At 37.1% G+C, this 12,428-nt stretch overlaps 1 protein-coding gene across 1 annotated transcript in view; it reads right to left on the reverse strand.

Annotated features, from left to right (window-relative positions):
- Positions 1-12,428, reverse strand: part of LOC119255124 (nebulin-like) — an 86,871-nt gene that overhangs the window by 22,751 nt on the left and 51,692 nt on the right. Inside the window, exons 45-55 of the mRNA XM_054699453.1 lie at positions 11,474-11,785; positions 10,635-10,838; positions 9,721-9,825; positions 8,729-8,836; positions 7,227-7,538; positions 6,252-6,455; positions 5,110-5,214; positions 4,370-4,477; positions 3,188-3,499; positions 890-1,093; positions 463-567 (exon numbers count right to left, since the gene is read on the reverse strand). Of these exons, the coding sequence (XP_054555428.1) occupies positions 463-567; positions 890-1,093; positions 3,188-3,499; positions 4,370-4,477; positions 5,110-5,214; positions 6,252-6,455; positions 7,227-7,538; positions 8,729-8,836; positions 9,721-9,825; positions 10,635-10,838; positions 11,474-11,785 (2,079 nt within the window). The remainder of the gene's footprint in view (positions 1-462; positions 568-889; positions 1,094-3,187; positions 3,500-4,369; positions 4,478-5,109; positions 5,215-6,251; positions 6,456-7,226; positions 7,539-8,728; positions 8,837-9,720; positions 9,826-10,634; positions 10,839-11,473; positions 11,786-12,428) is intronic.

Consider the following 12,428-nt stretch of genomic DNA (forward strand, 5'->3'; position numbering starts at 1 on the left):
TGATCCCAGCATTTGAGAGGAAGAGGGAATTTTCAATAATCCTATTTATTTCTTGCTATGTTTTTATTCTTATCCTGGGATCAGTTTTGGCAATTTATTATTTCCAAGAGAATTCACTAGGTTTTAAAATTAATTTGTATTTTTGCAAAGAATTCTCAGAATTATTTTGAGTTCTTGAGTTCTATTGCTAATTCTCCTTTCTTATTTATGTGCCTCTTTATTCCTCTTTCATATTTTTTGTTCTTATTCTTTTCTCCCTTTTGGCATATTCACCAGTTACTTGTCCTGCTCAGTGACTCAGAGCCAGGGTTTTGCTCCAGTCTCACTCCTGGTGAAGAGCTGGTGGTAAGGCACCTTCCTCACCCCACACGCCAATCTCTTGTGATAATGAAGAGTGCTTTGGTGATGTAGAACCAACTGGGCGACTTTCCAAATAGAAAGGGAGTTTGTTGTGGTACTCACATTGCTGATATTAAGAGCATTGGCTCTAGCGAGATTAATTTCTGGAGTATCTGGCATTATGTGGACCGAAGTTTTATCCTTGTCCCAAAGTTCTCGGTACCTTGGCTATGGAAAGAACCAATAACAAAATTACCTCACAATTTCTAATTTTGTTAGTTCCAGTGCACAAATTTGAACTTTTCTGATACAAAAAATTTTCATATTAAGTTGAAAAATTACAGAATCTTTTCACATAAGTTATTCAAATTTTATATGAAACCTTTATTAAGACTTTTTATTAATATTTTGAGGTTTTGTTTAAAATTAATAAGTGATAATAAAATAACTCAGCTAACTTTATTACAGTCTTTGCTACCATCAATATTATTGTTATCCTACAAATAGGATATTTACAACAATTTTAAAATAGAAGGGGAAAGTAACTTACAATACTAATATTTTCAGCATTGGATTTGGCAAGGACAACTTCAGGTGTGTCAACAATACTCGTGTACTTGAGGTTCACCACAGGTGTCCGGTACACGCTGTCTCGTAGGATCTCCTGGGCATTTTTGACTCTCAGTACTTCGGGAGACCCTGCAGGCATCCAGCCAATGCCACGCAACCACTCCAAGTCAGCCTTGTAGATAGCCTAGAGAAGAAAACATAGTTAGGAAGCAGTTTTTAGAAAATTATGGTAAAATAAGGCAGCAGCTTTTCATGAGCTGATAACACGTTTCATACTGTTTGTTTTCTGTGGCAGTGGGTCTGTGTTGGGGCATCTATGCATATTCTAAAAAGCAAAACAAGGCAGGGGATCACTCTTTGGAGGAAGCACAGATGATTTTTTTGAATACCAAGTAATAATCATTCTAACCAGTGCGGACTTTATTTTTTTAAAGGTTTTTTATTATTTATTTATGCATACAAGAACTGGGGTACAGGCCAGAGGTGCGGGGAGGGGGTAGTGGTGGTGAGAGGATTCACCAGAGTGGGGAACAGAACAGGCAGACTAGCTGAAATACACTGCTGAGGAGAGCAGAGGGCAAGACAAGAGAGGTCTGCTGAGCCATGTGAGTAGATCCTTGGTCGGGGATCCAACTTGTGCTGCAGTGGCTGCAAATAGCTTCACAGCGCTGAGTCTTAACACCTTGTGCCACCAGGGAGGCTCCCTCTTTTTATTAAAGATCTACAATGAGTGGGCCTCCCCTGGTGGCACAGTGGTTAAGTGCTGGGCTGTGAAGCTGTCTGCAGCCTCTGCAGTGCCGGTTCGATCCCCAGCCACCGGCGAGGGTCCCACATGGCTCTACAGACCTCTCCTGCCACACCTGCTGCTCCCCTCAGCAGTGTATTTCATCAGTCTGCCTGTTCTGTTCCCCACTCTGGCTCTAGTGAATTCTCTGACACTCCCGCCCTTCTGACTGTACCCAGTGCTTGTATAGATAAATAAATCTTAAAAAAAAAAAAGGATCTACTATGAGCAATCTCTTTTTTTAACTGATATTTGTTAATATCTATCTCTTTGCTATCATCATGAGTGCCCTAAAGTCAGGGACTTTGTCTTGTTTCTTTTTTTTTTTTTTTAATTCACATTTAGTGCTTACCACAGGGTATGTTTAATATTTTTAAAGGGGCAATTAAGAAATCAATCCCTAGCTCCACAATTTTTATTTCAATTGCATCTTCTTTTCTCAAAATAGTGCCATTCTTTGAATTGGTTATCTAAAACTGTTTCCCAGATATAGGCAAGAGCTCATGCAGGCAAATTGTTCTATGTTAAATGACAGTTATTAATTTTATTTTAAAACTCATTATGTTCTTCAGAAATGGTATATTAAAAACTAGTTAATAGGATAAAATATCAGGCTAAAAAAGTAGTAAGGGTAGTGGAAAATGTATGAAAATTTCTACTTTAATGAAGACTGACATAGTATGTTCTAATGTTTAAAGTCTGGTGGACAGATACCCACAAGTCAGAAGAAAGGGTTCTCGAAGAGGATTACAAACATATTTTGAAATTTCATTCCCCATTTTTTAAGAATTTGATTAATATGCACATCTCAATATACTAATGTGGTTCAGGTTAATGAAGAGACTGCGTTTCTCTAGAATCTGGCTTACATCCATCAGTTGGCAATTCATTTCAAGTGATGTCATATCTATACCAAACTCATTCATTGTAAGAAAGCATCTCTTGAAGCTTAAGTGTCTAAGTTCAGATAGTAGCTAGAAGAAGTTATCCATTCTATACAAGAAATAAATAACCTCGTGGAATCTATCATTTTTAAGGGTTGATGGAATGAAAATATAAGTAAATCTAAAAATATTTTAGGTAAGTTAAGGAAGAACAATGTTGTGAAGAATACAAGTTAATGAAAACTAGTGAGTTTTGAGCCTGCTACTAACCTTGGAAATGAATTTCAAAGAAGACAGCCCTGTCATTCTTCCATTGAAGGACCATGGATATTCTGATGTTTAATAAACTGCAAACACTGCATATGTTAACTAATCTATAGAAAAATTCTGGTAGTACCACTAACAATAAAAATGAAAACTTTCTGAATAAATCAGCAGTAAGGTGGACAATTAATAAGCTTGTTAAAATACTAAAGGGAAGTGTTTTTCCAAGCACTAGAAGGAGTGACCAGGCAAAGTTGCAAAAGACTTTTTTCCTGGGAACTAGTTCACCATCACTCTCCTCCCCAACAAGCCCTTCTTTGAGGCTCCTACATAAGCACGCACTTACATCACTTTGCAGATCATAGGCTTTCCTGGCTTGGATCACATCATTTTGGTCGGGAAAGCAAGACCACTGGTGTAAGTATTGGCGGTAGTCCACGTTGCTCGCTAACGCCTGGCCTTCTTTGGCAGCATTGATAGACACCATATCAACCGGGATGGAAACCTTAGCCTTGTGATCATTGTAGGCCTTTTTGTACAGCCTGTCATTCTGCATCTTCAATACATTTGCTGCCCAAGCAAGTTTAGGGTCTTCCTTGGCATTACGACATCCAATATAATGGCCTTTCTGCTTCTCATAAGCAGTCTTGTATAGATACTGGAGGGATGTGAACAGAAGAAGAGCTGTTTTTATAAATTCACTTTTCTAGGCTGCCTGCTCAAAATAACTCTTTCTCTTGTATTATCTTTTTAGATACTGATTTTTCTTTAAATTCATACTTTAAGTTTTATATATGTTTTATATTCATATTCTTGACATATGAATTTTTTTCTATATCTATATACATACAAACATTGTGAGCACCTCTAAGGTGAGAACTGGGCTCTTGTATTATTCCCCCATTATAGGCTAGTCCAGTGACTCCAAAACTTTAGTCATTTTTGCCACCCTCACATATTTTGCTACAAATAAGTACTACCTGTAGTTCATATTTTAAGTCAACTTGATTCCTTGTTTAAATAGATTTGTTTTTAAAGTGCAAAATTTATTTTAAAATGTATAATCCTATTGAAATAGGAAAAGAAGCACATACATTGTGCATTACATTTTTCTAACGCACATTAAAACAAATATATCATTATTTTTAAATGCTTGTCTGAGTACAGCATAAAATTATCACAGGAAACACAAAAGCATGCAGCACTTCGAGAAATAATAGAATTTTCTGTATCCACTGAATCTCTGAATGAGCTTGTAAATTAATTGATACTGAGAAGACATTGAAATGAAAATTAAGAACTATGCTTAAACATAAGGAAAGCAGAACCATGCTGTGATGCAAGAGGATCCTTAAATTATGTTACTTTTAAATTCATAATTTTAAAACAACATACTAATGACAATGACCTCCATTCAATAACACAATTTTTCACATGATTTGGAATTGCATTAAAGTTAGTACAGAATTAGTTTCCTGTGTGTCTACCTGTTAGTGAATATTAAGGCTGGGCAAGGGGAAACTCTTACATCACTGGCAATATCCCTGGAAGCCTTGGCGTGCTGGATCCCAATGGCATCTTCTCTCAGGTCATAACCTGTCATCTTGAAATCTTCCCAAGCCTGCTGATAGTGTTTCTGCAAATGAAGATTGCAGTGATACAGTCAGTCTGAAGGAGGAGCTACTGAGTCAGCATTACTGATGTGTTCAAGACAGATGTTAACAGCTATAGTTAACAGCAATCCCCTTGTGATTTATAAAATGCCCTGGTTTCATATTGAACTTGTTATAGTAGATTTTTAATGACATTTAGTGAGGTTCCTGCTCAATAACTTTTTGTTTAAAGAAGGAAATTTAGAAGACAATAAATCATGTGAAAAATCAGAAAAAGTATCATTTGGCTTTTAATAGGAAAAATTAATGATGAGTTACTAAAAAAGGAACTGTAAGTATCACTGTACAGGGATCTGTACATTTTTATGTTGTGTTTTTGGTGAAACTAGTGCAATTTTCCTTCCAAAAAAGGTAAGTACACATCTCTCTCTTTATTATAAACATAAACACACAAACACACACACGGTCACTTATAAACATACACACACACACACACACACACGCGCGTGCGCGCAGTCATTTATCATTAAATGAAAGACTAGAAATAAGAGGAGTGGTAGGAAAATGCCTTTGCTAACTTTTTTTTGGAGCATAGCAACAAGTTTCTGTTAAGCAAAGAACACTGCATAAAGCAAGAGCATGTGTAGTGTCTTACATTGCTGATCTGCAAGGCATTGAGTTTGGATTGCAGCATCACTGGAGTGTCAGCAGGCACATTCACATTAGCCTTCTCTTTCTCCCAGGCATCGCGATACAACGGCTAGTAAAAATGAAAATGAAGGGATGGCTAATTAGCAAATAACTCAGTTGCCACATGAATAAAATCTAGGTACAATTAAAGGTTCTCTTTGGATATTTTCATATATAAATGTACATCACATTTTGTTTTATTTGTGTTTTTACTTAAAAGATGCCAATATTGACTTCAAGAACATGTATATATGGTGACATGCAAACATGAGTCAGAAACACGATAGTGAAATTATCCTTTTCCATTTATTCTCATCTAGTTGTCTGGCACATTGCAGGTAACTAATAATCCACATTGCTAATCAAGTTCTATCTTTATTTTATTATTTTTTTTAATTTTTTTTTATATATAGAGGCATGTTTTCTTTCTTTCTTTCTTTCTTTGTTTTTGTTTATACATGCACTGGGTACAGTCAGAAGCGCGGGAGGGTGAGAGAATTCACCAGAGCCAGAGCGGAGAGCAGAGCAGGCAGAAGGACCGAAGTACACTGCTGAGGGGAGCAGCGGGCGTCAGGAGAGGTCTGCGCGCCATGTGGGACCCTCCTCTGGTGGCCGGGGAGCAGCCGGGGATCGAACCGGCGCCGCAGAGGCCGCGGGCAGCTTCGCAACCCAGCGCTCAACCGCTGCGCCACCGGGGAGGCCCTCAAGTTCTATCTTTATTGGTTCAAATAACTATCATGCTGTCTTATAGTAGGACTGATCCTGGACTTTTCTATTCATTTCATGATTGAATGTCAAGAAAAAGGTGGCGATTTTGTGGTCCTGGTACTAACTGCTAGACCTGTATTACAGACAAAATATCAAAGTGTAGCCAAGTCTGTAGCAGAGTCTGTGGAACACCCAGATGTCCCCCCACACTTACACAGACCAATGAATTATCTAAGCTAATGAAATGTGGAGTGTTAATTGACCGACTATATGAAATCCTCTTTAGATACCACATGTTCAAGATTCTAATGTTGGTATTAGCATTTAAAAAGCTCACAATTAGAATTCTTAGTGGGACTTCCTTGATTTGCCTCAACATAACAAAAAAACCTGGCTTACCTCACTGATCTGTAGAGCATTGGTCTTTGCCAAGATGACTTCAGGAGTATCAACAATGCTTGTGAATTTGAGAGCCTCAGGCCTTATACGATACAACCTTTCATTTATGAGATTTTGGGCATTCTTCACTCTCTTCAATTCCACAGAACCTTCTGGCAACCATCCGATACCTTTCATCCATTCCAGGTCTGCTTTGTACACATTCTAAATGAAGTAGAGGAACGTAACATAGAAGAATCAAATTTGTCCACTAGAGCACAATGTCAGCAAACCACACCACTACCTCTATTTAAATCACATGGCTGGTTAAGTCTGTAGAACTCAAGGATCAGCACTGTATGTTGCTTTTTAGGTGTGACAGCTCTCTCAAACCTCTGGGAGTAGTCACAGTGTACTACAGGAATTGGAAGGAGAATCACAAATGGCACGTGTGAAATGACAGACAGCAATGACACATAATTTTTTATACATGTTGCGCTTCCATGCTCACCACTTGAAATCTGCCTTTTCTGTAATATGGGGAATGACATTTGCAAGAATTTTGGTGAAAAAGTTCCTTAGATGAATGTATAATGAGAAAAGATACATATCTAAACCTAAATACACCACTTTCTCTATGTATATGTTTTTCTACATGCGTCAGACAAGTTTTGAAGTCCAACAATTCCTTATGTATATATGTGTGTCTGAAATTTATATATCCTATTGCACAAATGTAATGGATCAGAATAACTGACACTGAAATTTCCTACCTTATTACATAGGAGACTGTTCTCCATCTTGATGAATAAGGCACTGCCACATAAGCAGGAATCTTCCATAAGATAGAAAATGTTTGGATAGACTGTACTACTATGAATTGCACAGAATATGTCAGTTTTCTATGAAGATTGCAGTTTAAATTTCATACCGAGGGAAAATATTGTGATTAAGCACACAGACACCTCCCCAAGAGTCTAATGATAATATACGCACATCACTCTGGAGTTCGTAGGCTTTCTTAGCCTGGATCACATCATTCTGATCTGGCAGACATATCCACTGGTGCAGAATATTTCGGTAATCAACATCGCTAACCAGGACCTGGCATTTCTTGGCTTGAACGATTGACATCATGTCCAATGGTGTATTGTAAATTCCTTTAGACTTCTCATAGGCTTTCTTGTATTCTCTGTCACTCTGGATCTTGGCAGCATGGATGGACCACACCAATTTCGGGTCATCTTGCAGGCTACGGAAACCCACGTGGTGGCCCAGTTGTTTGCGGTAACCTTCTTTGTATTTGTACTAAAGACATGAAAAATCAGATAAAAATATATATGCAAATAATATTTTAGGACTTTTTAAAAAATATTTTCAAAATATTTTCTTAGCCTCAACATAAGTGGATTCAATATATAACAGTTTAATTTAATGAAATAAGATAGGGCTATCTTAGGTAGCTTCATAGAGAACATGAGTAAATGAGGAGAGAAATATTGTGAACAGGAGTTTCCATCTTGTCCACACTGTCCTAAGTGACTTAGGATTAGAATAAAACAATTTGTTTCTTTCCTATACTTGATAAAATAGGAAAGCTTGACCAAAATGGAGAGAGAATTGGGAACAAGGTAAATACTATGGATTGGCTTTGATATTTAGAGATAAAAAAGAGGAAGGAAAAAGAAGAAACAGGTAAATATATAAGATAAGAAGCAGCTGGCACTAGGAGAAAAGGAATAAAGGTGGCTTAGAGATTTGGAGCTGGTAAAATAATTATTTTGGCTGTTGCTAAGTTTTAGAATTAATATTAAATGAACTTCAAAAGGGTACTAAGATCATTACGTATAAGCTCCAGTATAACATCTTGTATATAAATTGTAATTTCAGTATAAGTCTTAAATGAAACTTTCATCTATGGTTTAGATTGATGGAGCATGTCTTAAATATTTTGGGGAATAAAAAGACATTGTATTAGTTCCCAATTTTTTCCCAAGACACTTTATGATTTTTAAAAAAATATTTATTTTTTATTTATACAAAAAGCGGGGTACAGGCCAGAGGCATGGTAGGTTGAGAGAATTCAGAGACACAGTGGGGAGCAGAACAGGCAGATGACCGAAAATACTGCGGAGGGAGCAGCAGTCGAGACAGGAGAGGTCTGCCACGCCATGTGGGAATCTCCCTGGCTGGTTGGGAATCGTACCCCTGCTACAGAGGCTGCAGACAGTTTCACAGTGCTGTGCTCAACCTACTGAGCCACCAGGGAGGCCCAAGGTACTTCATGTTATTTTACTTCTACTTAGAAATAACTTGGAAATTATTTACACATGTAACCTCACTATGCCAACCTCAATATTTTTGTCTTATTTTGTTAATTGAAAGTCAAGAGGCAACTGCTTGCATGAATTTTTTTTTAAAAACCAAAATCCTTTGAAAATATCCTCCCTATTTTTTATATAGAGGGGAAAACCCACAAGGAATCAAAGGAGTTGTACCTCACTGGCAATTTCTCTGGAGGCTTTTGCATGTGTGATTTCAATGGCATCTGCTCTTAAGTCATAGCCTTTCTGCTTGGCCTCATTCCAGTCCTTCTGGTAGACATTCTGTTGAGGGAACAAACAGGTTTGCTTACAAGAACTGAAAATATGTGAATATATTCAAAGTAGTCATAATATTAATCAAAACACATAATGTAATGTAACACACATTTTTTAAAGTCATTTTTGAATTTTTTTTTTGTCTTATGGCTATTTGTGGCATACAGGTTACTTCTAATAAAAAATTTTAAGCTACACATCTAACTATATTAATGTTTGAATATTTGCAATAATCACAATATAGTAGACATCTGAAAATCTTCCAGTACGAGTTACGTGGGAAATAGAATTCTACTATTGAAGCTAGTGAACTTTCATCAAGGTACCATATAAGACCTGGTAAGATTTTTTTCTTAACATTACCCTTTAACTTTTCAGATGTTTCTGATAAAGGAATGTGATATGGATACCATACATATCCTGCTCTTTAGGTATAATTAAAAATTATCTTTTGTTTTTTCTAATTGACTTGAATGATCCAATGGATCAATAAAAACCTGTAAAAAAAAAAAAACCCAGAGATTGCTACTTCTCATTCTTCCTTGTGTAAGTGGCACTTGATTAGGGATTTCATTATTCTCCTTTAATTGACAATAAAACTGAGCTGTAGACATTGGATATAGGACAATGTTTTCAAGGCTGAAAGGAAGACAACAGTATTCAGATCTCCTAATTCTGCAGTTCATGGACCCAGCAAAGCATCTAAGTTAATGTTTTAAATGGTAGAATTTCCACTCATATTGCATTGAGAATGGTAGCTAAAAAAGAAAACGTCTATCACCAAAAGTTGTAAACATTTCCCATCTAGGTAGTTGAACCATTACAACACACTCCATAGGCTGACAGAGTGGCCCATAAGGGCATTTATAGTTCATATCTATGCTTCTTACATTGCTGATTTGCAAGGCATTGATTTGGGCTTGCAGCATGACTGGTGTGTCAGAAGGAATGCTGATGTTGGTTTTATCTTTATTCCAGGATTCTTGATATAGTTTCTGAGGAGAGAAGAGAAGTATTCTTTTAATACAGTGATAGAGAATGTATTTCTGAAACACGAAGCCTTAGCAACTATCTAACTTGAAAAATATTTTCATAAACATTTGCAGTGGTTAATTTCGGCATCATTTGGCCTAGATCCAGTGTACAGATGTTTGGTTGACATTACTTTAGACGTTTCTTGAAGGTAATTTTTAGATAAGATTAACATTTATATAGGTAAGCTTTGGGTAAATCAGAGAACTTTTCTTAATGTGGTGGAAATTATCCAACTGATCAAAGGTCTTAGAAGAACAAAGACGTCCACTAAAAAAGAAATAATTCTGCCAGCAGATTGCCTTTGGGCTTGAACTACAACTATTTTTGCGTCCCCAACCCATTGCCCGACCCTGCAGAATTTGAACTTGCCTGTTTCCACAATCATGTGAGCCAATTCCATAAAAATATAGCTCTTTCTCATACACAACCTAGTGGCTGGTTTCTGGAGAACCAAAACTAATTCAAAATTATGCCATTTATTATGAAACATTATGCCACAGGTTTTAGTGTTTAGCAGAACTTAACCTGAATTGAAGTGGAGTGACGTTTTTAAATTTAGTTATTCAAAATGTGTGTGTTTATGGTAGAGGAAATGTTGACAGTATCAGAGTTCTACTTTGCATATTCCTTCAGCAAACTAGTCAAGTGATCTTAGAGTTGCTTCTATTACAATCAGTCTTTAAAGAGGAACATCCTCTTGCTCAACCTGAGTGGTATTATCTAAAAACTTGGGAAACAAGGGAAAACCTGCTCATATAATGGTTCTTACCTCACTTATTTGCAGAGAATTGGCTTTTGCTAGCACAACTTCTGGAGTGTCAACAATGCTCGTGAATTTCATGGCCTCTGGTCTTGTTCTATAGAGTCTTTCATTCAGTAGATCCTGAGCATTCTTCACCCTGTTCATTTCTACTGAGCCTTCTGGCATCCAGCCAATGCCACGCAGCCACTCCAGGTCTGCTTTGTACACACTCTGTAAAGATGTTAGACAGAAAAGTTTCCCAAATATTAGACATGCCACCCCTTAATTGAAAAATATAGTTCAGAAAATGGTGGTTCTAAAAAAGTAGGAGCTTAAAGATTTTAACATCACTCAGGGATTTTAATATTGATGAATGAGTAATCTGCAAAGATATAATCATTTATATTATCCATGAATAGGAATAAAATGGTAAAAATGCTAAATTTCATGATAATTTTATATTTCCAAAAATTATATAACTGAAGAAACTTTTAAAGGTGATTTTGTTGAACTCATTTCATTTTCATCCAGTGATAATTGACCCAAGGAGAGCGTAATCAGTATTTTGGACATAGTGCAATCATGGCAATTAGTTTTAAAATATTCAAACAATTTATGTTTGCTTGAAATATATTTTCATTGTCATCACAAATGGCATGAAGAAATCTAGACCAGGGAATAAAGGACATGATGTAAATAGTGTTCCCACTATGTAACTCTTAAATATACATTTGTATTCAATAATGAAAATGGTAATCTCTGGAATTGCACAGTGTGCAACCCATGCATCTGTCCACAGAGACACTGACTGGACAATTAAATATATTTTCTCCCATTCCACCTTTCCCAGATTTTATGTTACATACATCACTTTGAAGATCATAAGCCTTCCTTGCTTGAATAATGTCGTTTTGATCAGGTAAGCATGTCCAATAATGCAGGATATTTCGGTAATCAACATCACTGACTAGAGTCTGACATTTCTTGGCCAGCAAGATGCCTAACATGTCCACTGGGCTGGTGAACTTGGTCTTCCACTTCTGGAAGTCTTTCTTGTACTCTCTTTCACTTTGAATCTTCCCTGCATGTATGGCACACATAATCTTGGGGTCATCTTCAATGCTCTGGGCTCCAATGTGGTGGCCCTTCTGTTTCTCATATGCTTCCTTGTATTTGTACTAAAATGTCAGAAATACAGGTTTAGAAGCCCAGTTTTAAAAGCTAATGTATGCTGACAATTACAAACAACATGAAAACTCAAGCAAACATACAAGAATTTCATATTGCAAACACTTTGGCCTCACTGAACAATTTTATTATTTTTTTCTCACTGAACAATTTTATTTTATTTTTTTTTTTTAAAGATTTATTTTTATTTATTTATATAAGCACTGGGTACAGTCAGAAGCGCAGGAGGGTGAGAGAATTCACCAGAGCCAGAGCGGGGAGCAGAGCAGGCAGAAGTACCGAGGTACACTGCTGAGGGGAGCGGGCGGCAGGAGAGGTCTGCGCGCCATGTGGGACCCTCACACGGTGGCCGGGAGCAGCCGGGGATCGAACCAGTGCTGCAGAGGCTGGCGGGCAGCTTCGCAACCCAGCGCTCAACCGCTGCGCCACCGGGGAGGCCCTCACTGAACAATTTTAAATCAACCATTACAAAATTAAAAAAAGTAGCTGTGGTGTAATCATGCACCTTCATTGATGGAATACTTCCTATGGTAATTTTAATTAGTTGCAATTCCAAAATGATTTTTCTTCTGTGAGACAACAAAGAGAAAGTTAATTGAAGGTAGGAAGCAAGACTAGGAGAATATGTGTGGC

Source organism: Talpa occidentalis, unplaced genomic scaffold (assembly GCF_014898055.3).
Source record: "Talpa occidentalis isolate TD23 unplaced genomic scaffold, MPIMG_talOcc4v2.1 talOcc4.3, whole genome shotgun sequence".
NCBI classification, from domain to species: Eukaryota; Metazoa; Chordata; class Mammalia; order Eulipotyphla; family Talpidae; genus Talpa; species Talpa occidentalis.